Source organism: Macrotis lagotis, chromosome 1, assembly GCF_037893015.1.
Source record: "Macrotis lagotis isolate mMagLag1 chromosome 1, bilby.v1.9.chrom.fasta, whole genome shotgun sequence".
Lineage (NCBI taxonomy): Eukaryota > Metazoa > Chordata > Mammalia > Peramelemorphia > Peramelidae > Macrotis > Macrotis lagotis.
Genome location: NC_133658.1, coordinates 553838613 through 553863898, shown reverse-complemented (window position 1 = coordinate 553863898; position 25286 = coordinate 553838613). Strand labels below are relative to the sequence as shown.

The 25286-nt window shown below is 33.9% G+C and overlaps 1 protein-coding gene across 11 annotated transcripts in view; it reads left to right on the top strand.

Annotated features, from left to right (window-relative positions):
- Positions 1–25286, top strand: part of CBLB (Cbl proto-oncogene B) — a 237136-nt gene that overhangs the window by 77286 nt on the left and 134564 nt on the right. For all 11 annotated transcript variants that reach the window (XM_074214406.1, XM_074214410.1, XM_074214407.1 and 8 more), the window contains one exon: positions 16653–16799. In XM_074214406.1, coding sequence (XP_074070507.1) covers positions 16653–16799 — 147 coding nt within the window. The remainder of the gene's footprint in view (positions 1–16652; positions 16800–25286) is intronic.

The following is a 25286-nucleotide window of genomic DNA, read 5'->3' as shown; positions in this document are numbered from 1 at the left end:
AAGTTCTAGTTAAGGATAACACATTGACTGATCTCTCTTCACTGTGAAATAAGTATTTAATCCATACTTGGTACAAATGAATAATAGCACATTGGCAAATAAGTCAAACTAATATGTGTAAATAACATGGCCTTCTTTCCTATTTTTTGTGGGGGGGGGATAGTAGGACAATAGTGTTTGATCTCCCTAAAGGTCAGGAGGAATCACTGCAGTCTTTGTAAATAAAGGCTATTCATACCCAGTGCCCATGTTGTATATTGAATGCCTTTGTGCGCTTTGTGGACTACAGAAAACTTATACTTTATCTGTATCTTAGATTCACTTTGTAGATTTTCATGTATTAAGTGCAGGTGGAAGCAATGAAGTAAGGAGAAAAAAAACATTCTCTTGAGCCATCCTACATGATATAGGAATCCAGAGTCTTTCAGGGAAACGGAACCATGAGTTAGACACTTCTTTTCTACTCACCTTTTTTTTTTTTGTCTTTTTTTTAAAGTGCTTCTCTGAATTCACTTCTGGAGTACAATCTGGGGTTGGATATTGGCAATTTGACTGAAGTAGTTATTTTTTTAGCATCTTTTGAGAGCTGATCCAAATTCATTTCAAAGTTCTACTATTTCTTGCTTCTCACTTGAAATCAATCATCTGATTACTTTTCTTAAAAAAAGAAGTCAGCTATTTACTTGTTCTTCCTTCTTCTCACTCAACTTTATTTCTTTCTCTCCCCTATCTGATTTCCTCAAATTGTTGGCCTTCCTTATGATGTATTACCAGGATAAAGGTATAAACTTCCCTTAAAAGTTTTCCTTTAGCACATTTTCACTTGACTTCTTTGTTTATCTTTTAATTTAAAATGTTATCATTTGCATAAGCTTACATCACTTTATAATAAGCAGCAGGGGGAACCAGTGGTTCTGTGACCTTAAAAAAGGAAGTGTCAGTTCTCCCTTCTCCCCCACTCTTCCCCCCAGGAAATCTTGAACATCTGGTTCTCCATACAGGAGAAAAAAATACACTTAAAAAAACTATCCTCCCAACCCCCTCTTAGTCCCCTAACATTTTTATTTTCTTATAAGTTCTATTTTTGTTCTTTATAAAAACAGTAGTGACCTATAGGATCAGACATTTCCTGCCTATTAATGACCTGTTAGGTTAAGGCCCAGAGATGAATCTTGAGTTTTCTGCTTTTCTAAATGGTGAAAATACAGTCCAACATTTTAACAATCTTTAAATAGACTGTGTAATTCTATCATAAAACCTTGGATTTTAAGGGGACATATGCAAGGAAAAGTAAATTGGCACATTGCTATGAAAGTAGCAGGTGAACAACTTCTCTCAGTCCTTTACCCATTCATTTTGTTATTTCATTCCTTACATCTGTGAATTTCAGGGTAACTAATGAAATAATAAAGTAAAAATTTTACATTTCAAATAGCAATTATTTTTGAAAACTAGAGCAAATTCTCTAACAGTCAAATTTTATCTGTTTCCTGAATTCCACCCTACCCCCTCTCCACTGAGGATAATTATATTTATACAGGTTTTCTCATTTTAGCAATCTTTTTTGTTTGTTTTTGCAAGGCATTGGGGTTAAGTGGTTTGCCCAAGGCCACACAGCTAGGTAATTATTAAATGTCTGAGACTGGATTTGAACTCAGGTACTCCTGACTCCAGTCTGTGGTTGGATTTGAACTCAGGTACTCCTGACTCCAGGGCCAGTGCTCTATCCACTGCACCGCCCAGCCATCCCCCATTTTAACAAACTTTGACTCACCTGACAACTTCAGCCAATTCATTGTATCTAAACAGTTATAGAACCTTTTAGAGCCCACCAAGTTCAAATTCTTTATTTTATAAATGAGAAAGAAGAGAAGAAAAAGAAGAGAAGGAAGAGAAGGGAAATTGGTTGCCCAGGGTTACACAGTTTATAAATGGCAGAGGAATTAGAACCTCTGTCTTCCAAACTTAAATTCGTTTCACTTGCTACTATTTCTTATATCTCCTGTATTTGATGAGGTCTCTGTATATGAACTTCAGATTGTCAATTGTCCTCTTGCAACAATTCTACAATTAGCCATATCTCAAACTGCTTCTTATATATTTTTTTAATTTTAATGGAAGTACAAAAGCAAGATAAATCTATATTTCTTAGAAAGACAAGCCTATCTTTGCTTCCCATCCCCATTCTTCCTTTTTAATACATTTAATTGACAGCTGCCATGGATGAGGGGGATTTATACCCATATGTATTTGGAACCTTGGAATATAAAGATTGTTTTCCTTTCTCTTTTTCTATAGATCAGGAAATTAAGTTCTCTTCACATAATAAAATTTTTTGATTCTGGGAATTCATATCTAAAGATATCTCTCTAAACACCACCACTACTGCTTCAGTAAGAGAGCTTTAATAAGATAAAATTCTTATTTCTGTGATCTATAATGCACTACAAATTAATAAGTATAATTTGGTTCATTATATAGAAATCTTTGGGTTTTTTATAAGCTAGTGTGCTAAATTTCAGTGTTACTGGGTTTCAAGGCTGCTTAAAATATTACATTGTTAAAAGAAGAATGCTTCTTTTATGAATGCCAGGTGGCAGGAAGTTAAAGTAGATCCTATCAAGAAATTTTTATGTGACCTTTAAAATAACATTATAATTTTTGTTATTTTTATATATTATTTGCTCACTATATTTTTGAATATTGCTATCCAATAGTTGATACCTTCTATCTCTCCAGTCCCCTAATTGAACTCTTTTTTTTTTTTTTGCTATAAAATTGTCCAGTTGAGCAAAATCAGCAGATTGGCTCTTGTCTGATAATGCTTGATTGTGCATCTTTGACTATAAGTGGGTTTCATTGTCTTTTAATTTAAGGTTGATTACAGCATTTATGGGAATTGTTAAGTCTTTTGGTGCTCATTTCCTTTACATTACTGTGGTTATCTTTAAATTTACTCCCCTATTTCTGTTTACTTCTCTTCGCATTTATTTATATTTGTCATATTATTTATTTCTTATAGTGCAGTAATAGTTAATTACTTTAATTTATAATAATTTATTTCATTATTCCCCCTCAATCAGAGAGTACTTATTACTTAGAAGAACTTTTCCTAGGACTAGGAAATAGAAAATTAAGAAACTTTGAGAATAGCTATGGGAATAAAAGTCCTAAGAGTAAGTTGTTTAGGGAATGAAAGCCCTATGAATAAGTTGTTTTTTGTCTCTCCAAAAGAGGATCTAAAGTATTCTAAAGCCATAATATATTCCATACTTAACTCTTTTCAAATATGTTTTCAATAAAGTAGTCTTTCCATAGTACCTTTGAATTTAAAATTGCATTTTATCATTCTGAAGAATTGAAGAGATACTTAAGCATTTAATTTATTGGAATTGTGTTGGTTGCGTTTAATGGAGTGATTTTTTTGTTTTTTGTGGGAGAGACCTGTGAAGCTGTACTATATGTTGAACAGTTTCCAACTTAAATTCCTCCTGAAAATATGCTGGCAATTGGGGCTGTGATAGAACCAAAATTTTACAAGAAACAAAATATGCCCAGCTTCACTGGATCAACTCTGCAGCCCAAGGTAACCTGGAAAATAGTGGGAAAACTCTGTTCCATGGGGTTAGAGGTGCAGCCTGCCAGAGTGAAGAAGCTTCAGCCTCCCAGGAGCAGCCCCAGGGCACCTGGGAGCTATGGCTCCTGGCAGCAGAGCAGTTTCCTGACCTGCACCCCAGGGAGCACGAAGCATAATTTGGAAGATCAGCAGGGAGACCACTGCCAGAGCAAGCATGAAGCTCAGATCCTCAGCACAGTGGCAGCACTTAGCACAGTTGCAGCACTCAGCATAGTCGGGCACTAGCATGGCTGTGCACTCCAGGAAATGGAAACAGGCCCTTGGAACCAGCAAGTAGGAGCCTCTAGGCAGCTGCACCCTGAGTGCTCAGCCCACTGAAGGTAAGGAAGTGGAGGGAAACTTTAGAGGTCTGTCCGCTGTCCCTGGAATAGGACTCTGGGGCTCTGACCACAACTACATTCAGATCCTGATTGCAGTCTAGGACCCCCCCCCCCCCATAGAAAAGGGATGCACCTCCCCTCACCGCCCCCCCCCCCCAGCTCTGTGGCAGAGGGCTATGCTTGTGGGTCATTCAAAGACCAGGAGAACAGTCAGAGCTTCACACACTGAGGTCATTGTGGGGGTGCCCCAATAAAATTCAAAACCTCAGGAAGCACCCCCAAATGAGACACAGGATGGAGAAATGAGTAAACAGAAAAAAAAGGAACCTGTCCATTGACAAATTCTTTGTCTGTGATTCAAGGAAGATCAAAATACTCAATCTGAAGATGAATAAATACAAACTTATGCATCTAATGACTCCAAGAAAAATAGAAGTTGGGTTCAGGTGATAACAGAACTCAAAAAAGATTTTGAAAATCAAATAAGGGAGATAGAAAAAAATGTGAAAAGAAATGAGAGAGATGCAGGAAAGAAGTCAGCAACTTAGTCAAGGAGATCCAAAAAATAGTGAAGAAAATAACATGTTAAAAACCAGCTTAGGTCAAATGGAAAAAACAGTTCAAAAAAGTTACTGAGAAGAATGTTTTAAAAAGCAGAATTGGCCAGATGAAAAGGAGATAAGAAAGCTCTCTGAGGAAAACAAATCCTTCAGATGTAGAATAGAGCTAAAGGAAGCTGATGACTTTATGAGAAATCAAGACACAATACTTCAATACCAAAAGAATGAAAAATTAGAAGAAAATGTGAAACATCTTCATTGAAAAAATAATGGATCTGGAAAACAGATTCAGTAAAGATAATTTAAAAATTATTGGGATACCTGAAAGTCATGATCAGGAAAAGAGCCTTGACCTCATTTTAAAAGAATTCCTACAGGGAAATTGCCTTGATATCCTAGAAGCAGAGGGCAAAATAGAAATTGAGAGAATCCACCCATCTCCCCCAGAACCCCAGAAAGAGATCCAAAAAAACCAACCCCCAGGAATATTATAGCCAAGTTCCAGAACTTCCATGTCAAAGAGAAAATATCATAAGCAGCCAGAAGGAAACAACTCAAATATGAGGGAGCTGCAGTCAGGATCACACAGGACTTAGCAGCAACTACATTAAGAGCATGTAGGGCTTGGAATATAATATTCCGGAAGGTAAAAGAGCTTGGAATGTAACCAAGAATCAACTCCCCAGCAAAACTGAACATCTTCCAGTGGAAAAGATGGACTTTCAAATGAACCAGAGGAATTTCATTTGTTCCTTTTAAAATGACCAAAGCTGAACAGAAAGTTTGACCTTCAAAGTACAGGACTCAAAGAAGCAAATATTTTTATTTCTCTAAGTATTTCTCAATTGAAAAAAAATTAAACCTTCATTTAATAAAATTTTGAATTCTAGATTCGCTCTTACCCTTTTGAGAAGGTAAGTCTTATGATAATGATTAAACATGTGAAGTCATACAAAGCATTTCCATATTAGCCATTTTGTTGAAGAAAACACATATACCTATACATTTATACATACAAAGCCAAGTTATGTAGGGTCTTCTGAAATTGCTGATTTAAGAGATTCAGAAATTCCACCACAGATATGTGAAACTACATTTCCATCTATCCTAGTCTAGATTATCAAAACTCCCATTTTCCTTTTTTTCTCCAGGAGAGAGAACATCTTCCAGCAGAGAGAAGATCAGTTGTAGTATTTTATAATCTGTACTAAGCCAGATGGAATAATAGGAGGTATTGGATAGAGAAGGAAGAAGGAAAGTGGTCAGTGGTAATGAACAGAACAAGAAAAAAAAGGCATATGATAACAATTATTTGACTACCTTTTTCTTGCTGAGTTAGAAAAAGGTCAGTTTCTACCCTCCTATTAGAGGAGATATTTCAAGAGAAGAGATTATTTAGGTGTCTAAGAATTTCCATGTGTTATACAAGAATAACTTCAAGCCCTCTGGAAATGATGGGTATTAAATCTTAGTGACCCAGGTATTGTCTGGCATGACAAGACTAAGAACCAATCCTTGCTGAAGAGCTACATTACAATGAGCTCTTGTGCACCTTTCTTTTAGACTAATTCTAAGGTACTACATATAGTTTGTCTTCTCTTTACTGGAAGATTGTTGTTTAGGAGGAAAAAAGGAAAATGGAAGTTTAAAATAATCCAGACTGGGTTAGAGCATAATGTAGTTTTATATATCTGTGATGGAACTGTGGAATTGCTGAAATCAGGAGTCTCAGAAGACTGTAAATATGTACAACTAGAGCAATGACATGAAGGCACAAAGAGTTTATTTACTTCATGATTTGGGTTTTTTTTCACCTAGTATATTTCTAAAAAATATTTTCCTTGAAAGAGTTATTTCTTTGTAAGATTGAAATTCCCAGGACTTAGTCTTTTTTTTAAATGTGAGCATGAAACAAAAAAAATTTAGCCTAGTGTGATTTAAAATGAAATAATCAAAAATTGAATTACATCAAACTTTTGTTTTAAAATCATATTGCTTTTACCATTTCTCATTTATTCAGTTTGACAGAAAATATAAAAAGAAGATTGATTCTTTGGTATATATTCACATCTGTCGCTTTTGAATCTTGTTCTGTGTCTTTGTGTGTGTGTGTGTGTGTGTGTGTATACACACACACATACACAAAATCTGGAAAGATTTTGCTGAAAACATTCATATAGATGGATCCCATAGAGACCTCAATTTTTTGTTAGCAATATTTTAAAGTTTCTTTTAAAAATTATTGTGAAAATTCTCAAAACACAGAAAAGAATGAAAATAATTATTAAAAATATGTACATTTTAATGTTGTGAGTAAGAAGTTATACTAGGAATTATCTTAATTAAGGACTCTACTGTATAAAACTAGACAAGCCAATATTCAGAATGATTTTTTTTAAATCTGGACATGCATGGTAACTCTAGTTATATTAAATTGATTTAAAAAAAGCATAATTTAGCAGTCAACATAATTAAAAGACATTGTAGTCCAAACATTAAATATTCCAAGTTTTAGCTTACTTTTTTACATTCTTCTAATACAACAGCATTTTCTAAACTTTTCAGAATTATGTAGGACTATAAAAATCAAATTGGTTATTTTGTCAGTATCAATTAATGGAATTATTTAAAGAATATTTTCAGTTTATAATGGGACTGTCCAAAAAAACACATCATGAATTAACTACAGCAAATTCCTTGTGATTTTATTGTAACTTTTTGGGTAGACTGCTTTCTACCAATAGATTTTATAATAAAAAAAATCTCCCCTTTACTTATTTTGCATATAAAGTAACACACAGAGCATTTATAATACTAACTCTCAAAGCATAGATATTGGTTTCAGATATGAAAACTGGAAGTATAAAAGCAAAGTCTAAGAAAAGTGTCAGAGTATCATTTAGGAGATTAATGTATGAGTTTTTCAGATTGAGGCTCATTTATTATAAGCAAGCTCATTTCCTTCAAGTAGTTCAGGTGTTTGAAGAACATCCTTGAGGAATAAAAGGTTGTGTAGATATATTTGACCTGGCAATAAATTATACCAATAAAAGTAGTTGGTAGCTCTAGGGGCCTACTTGCCTTGTCTTTAGGGTAAAATACACTTTTGCCCAAATTTTAAAGCTATTCACAGTCTGACTGCAGTCTGTTTTCAGACTTACTGAACATTTCTTCTCTTTGAACTCTACATTTCACAACCATACTGACCTTCTGATGACTGTAGGTGAGATTCCATTCTCAGTGTTTGAATAGGCTGATTCGCTGCCTGGAATTTATTCTCTCACCTCTACCCAGTGGAATCCATACTTTTGTTCAAAAGTTACCTCCTAGCATCTTCTATAGGAAACCTTTTCTTCTACCCCAGTTGCTTTTGCTGTAACTCCATAGAGTTCCTCTCTGATAGAGAGGAAAACAGTACCATTCCTAGCACCTAACACAATTACTAGCACATACATGGTTAGTTTGGCCTTTAATGAATTCTTTTTGATTGAAGGTACAATTAACACAGTTCTTTTTTTTTAAATTTTGAATCTGGAATTTAAGATGTTGAGTAACATTGTTATAAGATTTTAAGTAACATTATTATGAGATGTCAAGTAACATTATTACTCTGTGGGTAGGTATTGAGTGACTTAGTAGGATTTCTTAAACAGTGCACTGTTTTAAGGGTGCCAAAAAGATTTTGGTTGAAGTAATTTTTCTTAGTTATATTCAGAAAAAAATATTTAGGATATTTGCTTTATTTTACTTTGTGAAAGCTAAACCATTAGCCCTGTTTTAGTGGAAGCTGATGAATACTGATTAATAGAAGGGCAGGGAGGAAGGAGTCAGATAAAAAGACCTTAGAGAAGAATAAGAAATAATATCTTGGAATTCAGGAAAGGAAGATAATGACCTATTATCCAATATTAAGGTGAAATATTCATTTTCTGCACTTTAAAATAGCTTTAAAAAGGGTTAGTGTAAGAAAGAGTAAGAGATAAGTAACCCGACACATAACTAATTGAATTAGCATTGTCAGATTGTCATATCATTCCATCACAGATTAATTTTTTCTGTGGGTAGTGTATTCCAAGCATTAAGAAAGGAAATATTTCATTTGGAAAAAATGACACTGCTTACCAAAAATTCCTCCTTTCCTTATCTCACATCATTTAGGCATCTTTCTCTCCTAATCACCTATTCTGCTTTCTTCACCTCTATCTCGTGAGGGATCCAGGAATAATGACCTTTATTTTTCCCATTCATTATTGATCCCTTCTCCTCTCATTTTCTTCCCCATATTGCTCCCATTCTTTCATCTTTAATTTTATATTACTCATTCCTTCCTGACTGCCTACCAACATACCTATGTCACTCCTGTCCTATCCTTAAAAATTAATCATTTGATTCAACCCCCCCACCCCCACCCCCAAACTATTATCCTATCCTCTTGGCAGAACTCCTTCAGAAAGTCATCTGTTTGATGTGGTGTCCATCCTTTTTTCTTACACCTCAAAACTCTTTACAATCTATTTTCCATTCTCATTATCCAACTAAAACTGTTCTCTTCAAAATTACCATATTCTATTAATTGCCAAATCTAATGACCTTTTTTTCAAGCCATTATCCTTTTTTGGTTTTCTTACACTTTTTTGAGCTATTGAATTTCTTCTCTTGGATAGTCTCCACTCATGCTTTTTAGGTTTGTGCAACACTGTTTTCTTCTGGTACTTGTCTGACCACCCACGTTCATTTTCTTTTTCTGGTTTTTTTATCCATGCCACTAGCTATGGAAATTTTCAATATTTCTATTACTATGTACAATGTTCTCCTGGTTCTGCTTACCCCACTTTGTATCTGTTAACATAAGGCCAAGTTTTTCTGAAAGAATCCTGCCCTTGATTTTTTTACAAAACAGTATACTCCATTATAGCCCTATATTACAACATATTTAGCTGTCACCAATTGATGGGCATCCTGTCAATTACCGATATTTTGCCACTGTAAAACAAGCTGCTATAAATAGTTTTGTCCATATAGGTTCTTTTCCATTAAAAAAAATCTCTTTGGTATACAGACCTGGTAGCAGCATTTTTTTAGAAAGGTTTTATTTATTTTGAGTTTTACAATTTTTCCCCCAATCTCGCTTCCCTCCCCCCCTGAAAGCTATTTGCTAGTCTTTACATTATTCCCATAGGATGGATTGATCTAAGTTGAATGTGATGAGAGAGAAATATCCTTAAGGAAGAAACAAAGTAGGAGATAAAGGAGAATTACATAAAAAGACAACATTTATTTTTCAAATTAAAGGTAATAAGTCCTTGGTCTTTGTTCAAACTCCACAATTCTTTCTCAGGATACAGATGGTATTCGCCATCACACACACCCCAAAATTGTGCCTGATTGTTGCCCTGTTGGTATGAGCACATCCATTAAGGTTGATCATCACTCCCATGTGGGTGTTAGGGTGTACAATGTTCTTCTGGTTCTGCTCTTCTCACTCAGTATGACCTTGTTAGCAGTATTACTGGGTCAAAGGGTATGTAGTTTTAAAGTCCTTTGGACATAGTTCCAAATTGTTCTCCAGAAAATTAGATAACTCACAATTTCAACAACATTTTCATTAGCATCCCATTTTTCCCAATCCCCAGCAACATTTGTTGTTTTCCTTTTTCTGTCATATTAGCCAATCTGCTAGGTATAAGGTTGTTTCTCTGATTTATTTTAATTTGTATCTCTCTAATCTATACTAATTTAGAAAGTTTAATGATAAGACTATAGTTCGCTTTGATTTCTTCATCTGAAAATTGCTTGTTCTTATCCTTTGACCATTTATCAATTGAGAATGACACATATTCTTATAAATTTAACTCATTTCTCTGTATTTTTGAAAACTGAGATCTTTATTAGATAAACCTTTTTTTAAGTTTTCCTCAGTTTCTGCTTTTCTTTGTAATCTTGACTATCTTGTTTTGTTTATGCAAAACCTTTTTAATTTAATCAATATTATTCATTTTTACATACCATATTATACTCTTATCTCTTGTTTGATCAAAAATTCTTTTTTAATTAATTGATATTTTATTTTATTTTTCCAGTTACATGCTTTGGTAGTTTTTCAATATTCATCCATTTTTAAATTTGTAAATTACACATTTTTCTACTCCCCCCCCCCCTTGGTGGCAAACAGTCTGATAAATGTTGTACATGTACATTTCTATTTAACACATTTACTTGTTGACCATTTTGTATAAAGGAATTAGGGCTAAGGGAAAAGAAACAAAACCATGAGATAGGAAGTAAAAGCATAAGATAAGGTTTTATAAAGTGAACATGGCATACATTCAGATTATGTGGAGTTTTCCCCCACTCTGGATGTGGATAGCATTGTCAATAACAGGTCTCCCAGGATTTCTCTTGATCTCTGAACTGTTGAGAGGAGCTTCATCCATCATAGTTGATCAACTCAACTCACAATGTGTTGTTAATGAGTACAATGTTCTCTTGATTCTGCTTCCTTTACTATCAGTTCGTGTAATTCTTTCCATAGTTCTCTGAAGTCCAACCATTCGTGGTTTCTTATTGTTCTATAAGAACATACACACACAAAAAAAAAACACATATATACCATAACTTGATTGCCATTCTCCATTTGATTAGCATCCTTTTTGCCACTATAGAGAGAACTACTTTAAATATTTTTGAACACATTGGACTTTTCCCATTTTTATAATTTCTTTTGGGTATAGACCTAGTATTGGTATTGCTGGGTCAAAGGGTATGATGAATTTTTATTGTTCTTTGGGCATAGTTCCAGATTGTTCTCCAGAATAGTTGGATTAGTTTACAACTCTACCTACAAAGCATTAATGTCTCAATTTTCCCATATCCTCTCCAACATGGAGCATTTTACTTTTTTTGTCATCTTAGCCAATCTAATAGATGTGAGGTGGTAACCCCATAGTTGTTTTAATATACATTTCTTTGATCAATAATGATTTGGAGCATTTTTTCATATGAATATTTGTAACTTTAATTTATTTATCTGAAAACTGTCTATTCATATCCTTTGTTGGTCCGAGACTCTAACATTGTCCATAGATAACACAGATTAACTATTGCATGTTCTCCTGTTTATGTCTTATTCATGTTTCTATTTTGACCATATCTTGGTATGTGGTATGAGATGAACATCATGTTTTCTTGTAAATTGGTGAACTAGCATTTATTAAGTGTTGCTTTTTCCAATTTTTGTTCTTAAGGCAGCTAGTTTCATAATTGATATCTATATAATCTAATAATTTAAAGTCACATAGATTTAACTCCTTAGAAATCGAGATAACCCTCAAAGTCATCTAGAAAATCAGCTTGATGGAACTCTTGGCTCAGAGTCAGGAGGGACTGAGTTCAGTTCAGTTCTCAAAAACAATATCTGTAGACCTGGGCAAGTCATTTAACCTTTCTCAGACTCAAGTTTCCTCATCTGTAAAATGTACTTGAGGATGCTAAGGTCCCTTCCAGCTCTACTTCTGAGACTTTGGAACTCCCTTTTTCCCCCTTCCCCAATTTTCACAGATGAAGCTGAGACCCAGGAATTCAGATAGCTGGGACCAAAGTAGATGATTTAAATTTTTCCCTCTATTTGGAAGTCTTCTAAACTTTTACTTTATATTAATATCACTTCAGAGAAAGCAGCTTTTTTGCAGGATTTTTTCCTTTTATTTTCATGGTAGGAGCTGCTCTAGATAGACAGATTTTCTAAAACAAACTCCTTGCATAAGTTTGGCATAACTACCAAAGTGAATTAAATAAATTAAAGGGATCATTTCTCAACCATGTGTGAAGGTCAACTTCCTTAATTGTTTCAGAGTTAGAGGAGTAAAAGAAATGGCTGAATGTTTCACTGACCTGTCCTGGCTTACTGAATTTGATTTATTTTGGATATTTTGCACATTTTCAAAGAACTGACTTATAGCATGTTAAACTTCCATTCAGAAATTTATGTCTTTTGTTTCACATTAGTTCAGGTGAACTCTTGTTGTCTTGCATTGGATTTAGATGGAGAATTTCTGGGCATGGAACTAATTTGAGCTAGGCCTGAGTCAATCTTAGTCCTTAGATTTTAAAGACAAGGATAATTTCTGAGTTCTCTCACTCCGAAGCAGTTAGGAGAATTTACTTTGAATCAGTTGTTTCTTTCTCCCCACATTCCCACGAGCCACGTTGTATGGCCAATCCTAGAAGGAAAGAAAGTAGAATCGTGTAGTAGGTTTCAAGTTTCCTGAAATCACAATGAATATCAGTTCTCTCAAAGCCTAAACTCTGTACTATAGAGATCCTAATGGAACTGAACTGCTCCAAACATCTTGACTCTGCTCTTCTAACCAGCATGATGACCTTGAGCAAATCATGTCACCCTTCTAAGACCTCAAATTCCTTATCTGGAAAATGGGAGGTTTGTGCTAGACCTTCTTAAAGGAGTCCATTGTAAATTCTAATGTTCTTTGCTTTTTTTTTTTTTTAGTATTTTTGCAAGGCAAATGAGGTTAAGTGACTTGCCCAAGACCACACAGCTAGGTAATTATTAAGTGTCTAAGGCTGGATTTGAACTCTGGTACTCCTGACTACAGGGCCGGTGCTCTATCCACTGCACCACCTAGCCTCCCTGACAGACTTTTTCAGAAAATTTTCTTCAGTTTTCCACTTAATCATAGTAATACATCTAAGTGTTATATAAAATAATAAGAGCTAAGTCTGTGAATTTAAAAAAATGATTTAGTGGGATAAATTGCTATGTAACAAAGTATGTCAAGTATATATGATAAGATACATATGCACCCTGGGATCTCCATACTCAAAAATCCCAAAAGGTTTAAAGAAGCATTTTAGTATTGTAGAAGTAGTTGTGGGTCCCTTTGGAAATAGCCTTAAGTTCAGTTCATATCCCACATCTGATATATATAAGATGTCATTTTCTTCATCTGTAAAATGAGAAGGTTAAATTGTATCAGAAGTGTCAAACTCAGTCCAGTGTCTAGGTCAGAACTGAATTAAAATATAATTAGGAAAGGTTTAACAAAACAAGTAAAAATACAATTCAACATAGATTATATTTCTATTTGAGTTTCTATTCCTGTTTGAGTTTGCCTCTGAGTTTCCTTTCAGATCTAGCACATTAAATTCAACAAAAAGATTTTTTTTAATTTTTGAAAGGTTTTATTTATTTTGATTTTTACAACCCCCCATTTTGCTTCCCCCCCACCCCCACAGAAGGCAATTTGTTATTCTTTACATCATTCGCATAGTAAGCATTAATCTAAGTTGAATGTGATGAGAGAGAAATCATATCCTTAAGGAAGAAACATGTAGTATGAGATATAGCAGAATTACATAATAAGATAACTTTTTTTTAATAACCTCATTTTATTTTATTTTATTTTTTGGTTTTTGCAAGGCAAATGGGGTTAAGTGGCTTACCCAAGGCCACACAGCTAGGTACTTATTAAATGTCTGAGACCGGATTTGAACCCAGGTACTCCTGACTCCAGGGCCGGTTCTTTATCCACTGTGCCACCTAGCCACCCCAAGATAACTTTTTTTTAAAAAATTAAAGGTAATAGTCTTTGGTCTTTGTTCAAATTCCAAAATTCTTTCTCAGGATACAGATGACATTCTCCATTGCAGATATCCCAAAATTGTGCTTGATTATTATCCACAGTGTCAAGCAATTGATGCCATTCATTGGCATAATAGACTGTCTTACTGTAGACCTTCAAAGTAGATGGGAATGGTTGAGGGTGATCATAGTCAAGTATAGATTGGATTGAATGAACTTTGAGGTCACTGACAACTTTCCAATTCTGGGAAATGACTTTTAATTCAGATACTTCTTTGGTTCTTCACTTATTTTCTTATCTGATAAATGGGAATAATAATAGTACCTACCTCCCAAGGTTTTTGTGAATATCAAATGAGATAATATATAAATGCCTACTTGTTGTTATTCATTTTCCATCACTTCTGACAAGCAAGGGTTTGCAAAGGCCTATTAGGTTGACCTCTAAGATAACACTTGTACCTGTCTTCTTATTCCTACTGTCATCAACTTCATTGAGTCAGTCAGCAAGCATTTATCAAGTGCCCACTGGGTGCTAGTTCAGGCTCTCATTTCCTTTTGCCTAGAATTTTAATGGCTTTTTAACTGATCTGTCTTCCAGTATCTCCCCAATCTTTCCTCCTCATGACTGCCTAAAGTAAATTTTCTTTTGCATTTGTTTGACTATTTCACTGGTCTTTAAAGAAACCTTCTATAGTTTCCCCTTTGCAACTGCCTTTCTCCTAAACTTTATTATCACTTTCCATACTTGTTTTTCCCTCTTGCTCAAAGCTCTACATTTGGATACACTGTCTTTCCTGTCTGGAATATACTTCCTCTATAGCTTTGTCTATTGATAGCTTTTTCTTCCCATTTCACTTTTGAATCTTCTAATAATTATTAGGAAGTTTTTATTTATTTTGTTTAAATCTTTTTCTTTGCATTGTTCATCCATTTAGCTTCTTTTTATTGATGAGGAAACTTAAACTAAGAGATGTGAAATACCTTACCCAGGACCCAACAAGTTTAGTTAGTGTCTAAGACAGGGTTTGAACTTCATTTTCCTACCTCTAGATCAAACTTTGCATCCACAGCGCCATCTATCAGCCACAAATGATAACAGCAAATACAAGGTATAGAAACAGACCCAATGCAATGTTTCACATTCTGCTGATCAGAAGAGTAAAAATAAGGAACATTTGTATTCATTTAGAGAACAAAGAAAAAAAAGGACAGCAAATGTAGAAAAAAAGAGAGTTGATTATCCTGATTAGAAACATCTTTTTTTGTATTTGTATATCAATTGAAAAACTTGGAAAAAATAGTGAGCCCTTTAGCCATCTAAGAAAAGAATGCATTAATTTCAGATATTTAGAAGTGCTTTGCTACCTTTATGATTATACATTTTCGTTCAAACACAAATTTTACAAGTTTAGAGCATTTACTTTGAGTTATACTTGTTTTTCACCAAACTTGAGACATTTTTGAATGTGATTTTTTTTTAATCTCACATAACACTTTGGTCTTTTATAAGATTTGCATTTAATTTTATGCCTCCCAATTATCAATTGAGAACCAACTGAAGTAAAATAATAGCAAATCATACTGATTTAATATTGTTTAAAATGGCAGAAACTTTAAGATTGAATTGAGAATACATGGGGTAGAGGTATATGTGGTATATACTTAAGTCCTAAAGTCTCACTGTTGTCTTTGTCTTTCTTCCCCTCTTCTTTCTCCATCTACTTTTCTATCTCTTTCTCTGTCTCTGTCTTTCTCTTACCTATCTAGGGTAAGATAGATTTCTAATCCTAATTGAGTGTACATGTAATTCCGTCTCTGAGCCACTTCTGATGAGAGTAATGCTCACTCCCTCTTAGCTTTCCCCTCTTCCAGTGAACTGCAAAAGATTTTAATGGTCATTTTATAGATGAAGAAACTGAAGATCATAAAACTTAAGTGACTTGCCCAAGCCCATAGTAAGATAGGGACCAACTCCCCAGGATTCATAATCTTTCTATCTTTCACTGCTCCTGCCATGTCCCTTCCCAACCTTGCCCACTGTAGTGGACACATGCAATCAAAGATTTCAGATTGTATTCCAGTGGGTAAAGTTGAAGAGTAGTATAGCAGAAAGGGATGGATGTGAAATTTTGAGTCCCAGAGATATGAATTTAAAAAAAAATTTAGCTTCATTCCAAACATTAGATTGCTGAAATACTGATCTAAAATGTCAAAAACCTTTTCTTAGTAAGTGGAGTAGAAGGTGAGGTTAAGACATAAAATAGAAATTAAAACTGCTTTTATGTTGACCTTCAGCTAAAGCGTTTGGTGGTTAAAAAAAAGTTACCTGTGTTTCCAAGATGTTGATTTTCTAATACTACATATGTACTGATTCCCAGGTAGAAGGCACCATCAACATCTTTAGTTGGATTAAGTACTTATGATTTTTTTTCTTGTTTGTTTTCTTTTGGCACAAAATTCAGAGTAATATATCAATAGCTGATTTTAAACAAATGAATTTTCCTTAATTTCATTTCTCCCCTCTTTTTTTTCAGGCGAAATCTCACCAAGCTATCCCTCATCTTCAGTCACATGTTGGCAGAAATCAAGGCAATCTTTCCTAATGGACAGTTCCAGGGGGATAACTTTCGTATCACAAAAGCAGATGCTGCTGAATTTTGGAGAAAGTTTTTTGGAGACAAGTAAGTATTATCTATTCATACTATTCAAACATATCATATATAGCACATGGAGTTTGAATTTAATATGGCATTTTGAGCCTTAACCTAAGTAAACCTCATAAATTAACCTAATTAGTGAGATAAATTTTATTTAAAAACATTTTATTCTGAGGGCGGCTAGGTGGCGTAGTGGATAAAGCACTGGCTTTGGAGTCAGGAGTACCTGGATTCAAATCCAGTCTCAGACACTTAATAATTACCTAGCTGTGTGGCCTTGGGCAAGCCACTTAACCCCAATTACCTTGCAAAAACCTAAAAGACCAAAAAAAACCCCATTTTATTCCATTTTTTCTTGAATTACATTTGATATACTTATTTTCAGAAAGTAAATGACTTAGTTATTATTTCTCAATTTCATAGGTAATTAGCATAGGCAATTAGATTGAATTTGTTACATTTCAACCTGGCTTCTTCTTATGTTCTATATAGTTTATACTATTTCTGTTACAAAAAAAACACTTAAAATAAAAAAATATAATTTGAAATCAAACATTCTTTTCTAGGCAACAGTAAGTAGCCTCAACATTATTGTAATGAGGATGTTTCTTTAATAGCTAAGTTCAATCAGATTCCTTTTCTTTGTTTAATAATTAGATGTTAGAAAAAAGAAAGAAGCAAATCAGTCTTTTGTGCTTATCTCCCAGAAGTGTTAGGAAAACTTTGATTCAAAAAAGTAAATGTACCCTTACATAGCCCAACACTTAGCTATTTCTGCCTACATTATAGTACTTTTTATCTGCTCTCTGTATTTGCTATCATTTCTTGTCTTCTTAGCATCCTATTATTAATCCAGCTTTAAACTTGACTTTAGATTTTAAGAAAACACATGATGCAAATCTATTACATCTAGTTTAAGTAATTATTTTTCAATTGATGGCTGTATAAAAAGTAAATGATTCATTTGATTCAATTCCAACACGTATTTGTTTTATGTAGGATAACTGGCTTTAATAAGTTAATTACAAAATGTGTCACATTTAAAAACAAGATGATTCTTACTTTATATTTTTCAGGCAAAATTTATATGATGACCTTTATTTTGTGGTAACAGTAAATTTACTAATAGATTTTGATTACTCTGGAATTAGGGAGGTAGCATATTTTCTAAGAAGATTTTGCTTACCTTTTTATTCTTAGAATCAGTGAACATACCTTATTTTAGATACTTTAGATATTGATATAGTAATATATGCCCGTGTAAACCTTAAAAATTAGCATGTCTGAAATAATCTGATATCTGTTTATTCATTCTTTTACTCTTTTGTTTTAGAAATAGCTCTCATTTGTTTCTAGAAAGAGGCTTGTAAACCAACTTAGGTAAGTAGAATAGTTTACCATAAAAATCCAGGAAGCTATAAGAGTCTAGCTAGGATAGATGATTTGTTTGCTAATGTACTTGAGGATGGTAAAATTTGCTGGGATGGTTTTTTTTTTTTCAATTAGTAGAAATTATTAAGCACTGCTAAGTGGCAGACCCTGGGGAAACGAGATCCAAAAATTAAAATGCTGGTGAAATCCTTGCTTTTTTTTTTTTAATGCCTTCTCTAAGACTACTTGCTTTCAGAAATCTGTGTTATGTCAGTATATTTAAGCCTAAACTACATAATCATCTAAGAGGAAAAAACCTTGTTTTGAATCTGTAGTGAAATGGTGACCACTTAAACAATATTATAATTACATCTTTCCTTTTTTCCTTTTTGTTTTTTGCAGGGTAATGGGGTTAAGTGACTTGCCCAAGGTCACAGAGCTAGCTAATTGTTAAGTGTCTGAATGCAGATTTGAACTCAGGTCCTCCTGACTCCAGGGTTGGTGCTCTATCCACTGTGCCACCTAACTGCCCTATGTCTTTACTTTTTAAAAGATCATGGCTTTGCATGAATATTTAATTGATTATTTTTGTTTAAGAATGTAAAATTGCCCAACAATTTTGTGAAAGAAATTATATTTGATAATAATCTTCAACTGTTTGTTTAAGGAGTGATCATGGGTTTTGTTTCTCTTGCCCAGAAAACAAAAAATTAAAATAAGATTTTGTAATGAAATCAATTTATTTCACAATGAATAATGCTAGAGTAAGATAAATATTTTCTGTGGACCTTTCTTACCTGGATACCTTCATCATCATAACTAGCATTTATATAGCACCTTACCAATTAACAGTTTGCACATGTTATCAAATTTAGTTATCATAATAATCCCATGTGGTATGTACTATTAATATTTCTATTTTAGAGTTGTGGTAACTGAGGCAGAGATTAAGCCCAAAATCAAACAGTCAGTAAGTATCTGAGGCTGTATTTGAACTCAGCTCTTGCTGACTTCAGGCTTATAATTCATAGTGTTCCGAACCACAAAAAATGTGGACAAAAAAGATACTAAATTAAAACTGAATCCCATCTATTATCCTTTTAGAAACTGGGAGAAAAATCTTTTTATCAGCTGTGTCAAGATTAAGGTGGTCAAGAGAGGAAAAGTCTTGCATATGTTCAGCATCTGAAGATCTGATTGTACTAACAGAACACTGAGAGTTACTTTCCTAGAGGATCTCTTAAAGGGATGACCTCACTCAGAGAACATATCCAGATTAATCAACCTTGAAATTATGCTGAGTCTTTAAGGAATATAAAAGCAGTAAATTACATCCTATAATTTTCATTCCCTTCCTTTCTAGTAGAAACTTGATACAGTGTTGAACATCCTTTTTTTGTAAATTGATATTTTTTTTTCCAATCATATGCTATGGTTGTTTTTCAATATTCATCCATTTGCAAATTTGTAAAGTTACACAATTTTCTACTACCCTCCCTTCCCTCTCATCCCCTTGCCTGAGAACACTGGTAAAAGTTGTGTTTAACATATTTACATATTAGTCATTTTGTGTAAGAGGAATTAGGACTAAAAGGAAAGAAAGAAAGCCATGAGATAGGAAGGAGAAACAAGAACTTTTAAAAAGTGAATATGGTATACATTAAGATTGTGGGGTTTTTTTTTTTTTCTGTGGATGGCATTGTCTATACTAGGTTTCCCAGCTTTGTCCTTGATCTCTGAATTGCTGAGAGCAACTCTTCCCATCATAGTTGATTAACTCACAATATTGTTGATATGTATGATATTTTCTTGGTTCTGTTGAGTCTACTTTTGACTTGTGAAATTCCAATAAGATTAGTATCTGGAGCTGCTGCCACAATATGTCTCACTGTTTCAATGATTAGAATCCATATTATGTCTTTGACTCAACTGATCTATTTGATGCAGAGCTTTTGAAGTCAAGGAACCTGGGGCCTGGATTTTGCAAGTTAGTTAGTCTTTCTTGGTCTCAGTTCCTCAATTGCAAACTGAGATGAGTTAGAGAGGATCAGAGGAGACCTTTTAACCTGGTAACTTATTTTTTTTTTTAAATGCAGTTTTGTTGTACTAAAAATTGTAAAGGAAACATTCTTAAGTTATGGGTAGTACTCAAATAGGAACAAGTGGCAGGCCATTTGTCCAACCCTGGACTAGATGACTTCTAAAATTCCTTCTCCCTCTAAATCTAGATTCCTGTGGTATTCCACTCCCATACCTTTGAATAGTCATTTTCTCTCTTTCCCCTCCTGATATTCTTGTTTGTTCTTCCTTTTAAAACCTCTGGATTCAAGGTTTAGCCCATGTTCTACTCTTTGAAGTCTTTTTCTTCCTATTTCCTTAGTTTTCACTATAAACCAGCTACATCTTGTAATTGCTTCAATATTGTGTTTAGTCATATGAGTTGCAAATGTGTTGCATTTCCCCTCCCAGTTGAATGAAAATTCTTTGTGGACAGATCTTTTGTATTCCTTCGTACCTGATACACCACCTGTAGCATAGGTAATCATTACTAAACTCTTCGTAATTGATTACAATGCCTGGAAAATATTAAAACCTACTTCTGATATAACATTGCCATGAAACCATTTTAGATGCCAAGGGCAGTGGGGTTGTATTAAGTCTTCATTCTGTTTCACAATGTTTCTATAATTTATTCTCAGAGTTTCTAGAAATTAAAAGGTAAATCATACTTGCTTATAACCTTACCTTCCTTAGGTGTTATCTTTTACATATTCCCATTTAAAACTGAAAATTTTCCTAATGTAGAGGAACCCAATTGATCCTGTCAACATGCAAACAAAATATACAAATCAAGCTATATACACAATAAATAGGCAGTAATTAACAGAAGGAAGTCATTATAATTAAGAGGAGTTAGAAAAAGACTTTCTATGAAAGGTGGGATTTTAATTGGGACTTAAATGAAACCCAGGAAATTAGTAGGTAGAATTGATGAGGGAGGCCATTCCAGGCATGGGCCCAAATGTCCAGAACTGAGAGGAGTATCCTGTTCACAGAATAAGCAAGATGTTGAATTAAAGCAAAAAACTAAGACATTGGTACTGAAGAATTTTGCCTCCATTTTGGTATGCTTAAAAAATTATGATAATTTTTAGTTTAGAATTTTATTCTGTAGGAGATATATTATTAATTCAAGACATGCTGCTTGGAGATTATTAACCGAAATATAAAGGAAATTTCTCTTAAAATTTAAGCGTAAGTTTATATAAGTGTACCAAGAGCAAAGTAAAAGTTATTTTTCAAGAGAAAGTTTCCCTGCTTGGGACCTCTTATATGGAAAATATTCTCTTGAAATTCATATGCTGATTCATTGTTTAGAACTTCTGAAGTAAAGGGGCCATTGGAACTGAAAAATGCATTTTGAAGTCTTCTGCCTTAGGTATCCATTAGATAAATGGATGTTGAAAGACTGATTAAAACAAAAAAGCTCATGTGTCCTGTTGTCAAATCTGCATGAGGTAGCCACTTTATCTTGTCTAAACAATTTCCTATCTGGAATAAGAACCAGTTTGAAGAATTCTCTATGCTCTATACTCATCATTCTTGTTTTTTTTTTAGGGTTTTTTTTTTTTGGTTTGCTTTTTTTTTGCAAGGCAAATGGGGTTAAGTGACTTGCCCAAGGCCACACAGCTAGGTAATTATTAAGTTTCTTGAGACCGGATTTGAACCCAGGTACTCCTGACTCCAGGGCCAATGCTTTATCTACTGCACCACCTAGCCACCCCTATACTCATCATTCTTTGCGAAGAACATAGTACTGTGCATGAAAATATTTGACCATTTGCCTTATTGGCACCTGGATAAATCAAGCAATCTTTTAAAAGGAATGAACTCTTTGGCAGTAATTATCAATATCTCATGAAGCTCCCACCAGCAGTGTGACTTATTCAAGGTTGACTGGTGGAGTGGAAAAGACACCACTTGATTTGTGCCTCAGCCCTTCCCTGAGTCTTGGGCAAGTTCATTTAACCTCTGTGTTCAGTTTTGAGTTTAGGATTAGACAAAATAATCTGCAAGATTCTTTCTAGCTTCAAGAACTTTACATTTGAAGTATCACGCTTACCTTTTTTGCATAACTAGAACGAAGTGTGGTTTTCCCTTTCAGCACACTTATACTATCGGCTTAAGGCAGTATTGCTTCCCTAAATGAAATCACTCAGAAGTTAGTGCTGAATTAGCCATATGAGGTAATGTGTTCCAAAAGACTCTTAAAGGCAATCATGATTCAAACCTAACATCAGACAGTAGAAATAAGAGACCCTTAAAAATAGTTTTTTTTTAAAACTCAGCAAATATTTACTTATAACCTACTGTTAAGAGAGATGTGGTACACTTTACTCCTAATCACAAAACATTTCTTCCATAACTTCCTCATCCCTTTGTAGTTGCTAAGACTTAAGATTAAGACTTAAAGACTCTCTTGAGCTCACAAGCTCTGAGCTACATTGAGACTAAAGCCTAATTGGAGTCCACACTGAGTTAGGCACTGATATGGTGTTGGGGGACAGGAACTAGGGGGACCAAAATGTCTGATATGAAATAAAAGAGCCCGACTTCAAAATGGAGCAGATTGAAGCTTTCATGGAGATCAGTACGACCTAAGATGGAGAAGATAGAAAGACAGTCTAAAAACAAAAAAGAATTTTCTCTTAGAATACAAAGGAGAAAAAATATAAAATTGTCTTTCTCAGTAAATTTCACATTGTGGGAAAACTTATTATTTAAACATTCAAAACTTAGGTTTTGTTAGTTCAAAGCAATGATGGAAGGGTAGGGGTAGGAATAGGAGGGGATGGAGAAAGAGGCCTGAAAGTAAACAGGAAAGAGAAGTGGTCTTGTTAAGTGTGAATAGATTTATAATCTTAGTGTATTTCATCCTAAGACTCAAGGACTCACTGTCTAAAATTTAGAGCACTTGCATGAGAAGGCTACACTTAATGTGATTGTACATTTTGAGAATGACATATTTTTGAAGTAACTCAGTTTGGCAGTCCCTGAGAACATTGACCAATTTTGGTAAATATTTAGGTGCCAAGTTTGAGATTGAAGTTAACTGAACAAAGATGGTAATTTTGAGGACTGAGAGGATTTATGTGTCTATTGATGGATAAGTCATTAATGTGTTCAGGCTCTTGATTCGTACCAAATCTCAGTGACAATTTTATATTAGTTACCACTGATAATATTGGGCTTTCTCTATAGGATTCAGATTCCCTAATTACCTCTTACCTTTCTAAAGTTCATAAGTATGTAAGTAGGTGAAAATAAGGTCAAGACTATGGAAAACTATTGAAAAATTTCTAACTCAGTTCAGAGTTGCATCTTTTAATTTCCTGTGGAAGTGGTACTTTCCCACACTGGTTTCCTGTGTATTCCTTTCATTTTGAATAATAATAAAGGAACTATCACTTTCTTTAATTTCCTGGTAGATGAGATTTATTTCCCTTGAAAATAAACCAGTCTGGTTTTACTATTGGGCAAATATTAGTAGATACACTTTTTGGCAAATTATTTAAGGTGACTTAATGAAGAGTATAATATGAATTAAGATTGTGAGACTAGATAGTACAATCTACGGCAAACGGATTTGGAAATGAAGGTAGAAAATCTGGCTGGCAATCTTAAATCTATTTGCCTAAGTGACCTTGGGCAATTTTTTTTTCTTTTCTGGGCTTCAGTTTACTCTCATACATAAAGACTGGTTGAACTCAAAGACTTCTAAGACCCCTACCAACTTTTTGAGCCAAAAGAATGAATTTCCTTTATTTTTTGTGCTCTCCATCTGATTTATAAATTTTGTCAGTGGAGATATGAAAGGCAGGTATCTGTATTAATAACTATTAATTTTTTAATCTATGAAGATGAAATCATTAGTAAAATAATAGTAGGAAAGCAGTGAGAGGATTGTTCTCCATGTATGATTGTATCTTGTGATAAAGATTTACCTCAAAGACATAGAGTTTTGCTTTTTTCTCATCAGAACAATAGCTCCATATCCAAAGAAGACTGGATGGAATTAGTCCTGAATATATTTTGCCAGGATTATCACTGGTGATAGCTTGTGAGAAAGAATAATGAAGTAGAAAAGAACTATCTTTTTATAAAGGGTCTTTGATGATAAAATTTTACAGTTGGTTCTTCTATGTGTTTTTGCTCAGTAGGTTTTATTTAGTAATGTAGAATGGTAGACTGAGGATGAATTAGAATGTAGGTCTTTTAACTCCAGTCTGCTACTACTCTTTGTGTGTTACAAATATGACTTTTGAATCCTTTTAATTCAAGTCCCTTCCCACTGTGGATTATTTCATATTTATACTGTATATAGAGTTTGTTTGCACATAGTTATTTCATAGTTATTTGTATGTTATCTCCCCCCCCCCCCCCAATAGATTATGAGTTCCTTGGGGACAGGCACTAACTTTTGCCTTCCTTATATCCTCATTTCTTAGCATAGTACCAAGCAAATAGTAGTCACTTAATAAATGTTTATTGACTGACTGTCTGCAGTAAGCTTCTTTCATTGAAATTCATTTTATTTCTTCCCTGATTGAAAAGTAGCAATAGTGTCATAAGAATTTTCCATGTCTTTGTTTTATTAAAAAAATGTTTTTGGAGCAGTTAGGTGGTTCAGTGGATAGAGCACCGACCCCAGAGTCTTAAGGATCCGAGTTCACTCAGACTTTTAATTCTATATATCATACTTGCTTATAACTTTACCTTCCTTAGGTGTTGTCTTTTACACATTCCCATTTAAAACTGAAAATTTTCCTAATGTAGAGGAATCCAATTGATCCTGTCAACATGCAAACAAAATATATAAATCAAGCTATATGTACAGAATAAATAGGGAGTAATTAACAGAAGGAAGTCATTAGAATTAAGAGGAGTTAGAAAAAGACTTTCTATGAAAGGTGGGATTTTAATTGGGACTTAAATAAATACTTAAATAAATAAACAAATAAACAAACAAATAAATAAACCTCATCTACTTGCCCTCACTTAACCCTTGCCAAAATAAAAAGATTTTCAAAATATTATCCAAAATGTGGGAGTTTAGAAATTGTAGTGAATAAAATGTCT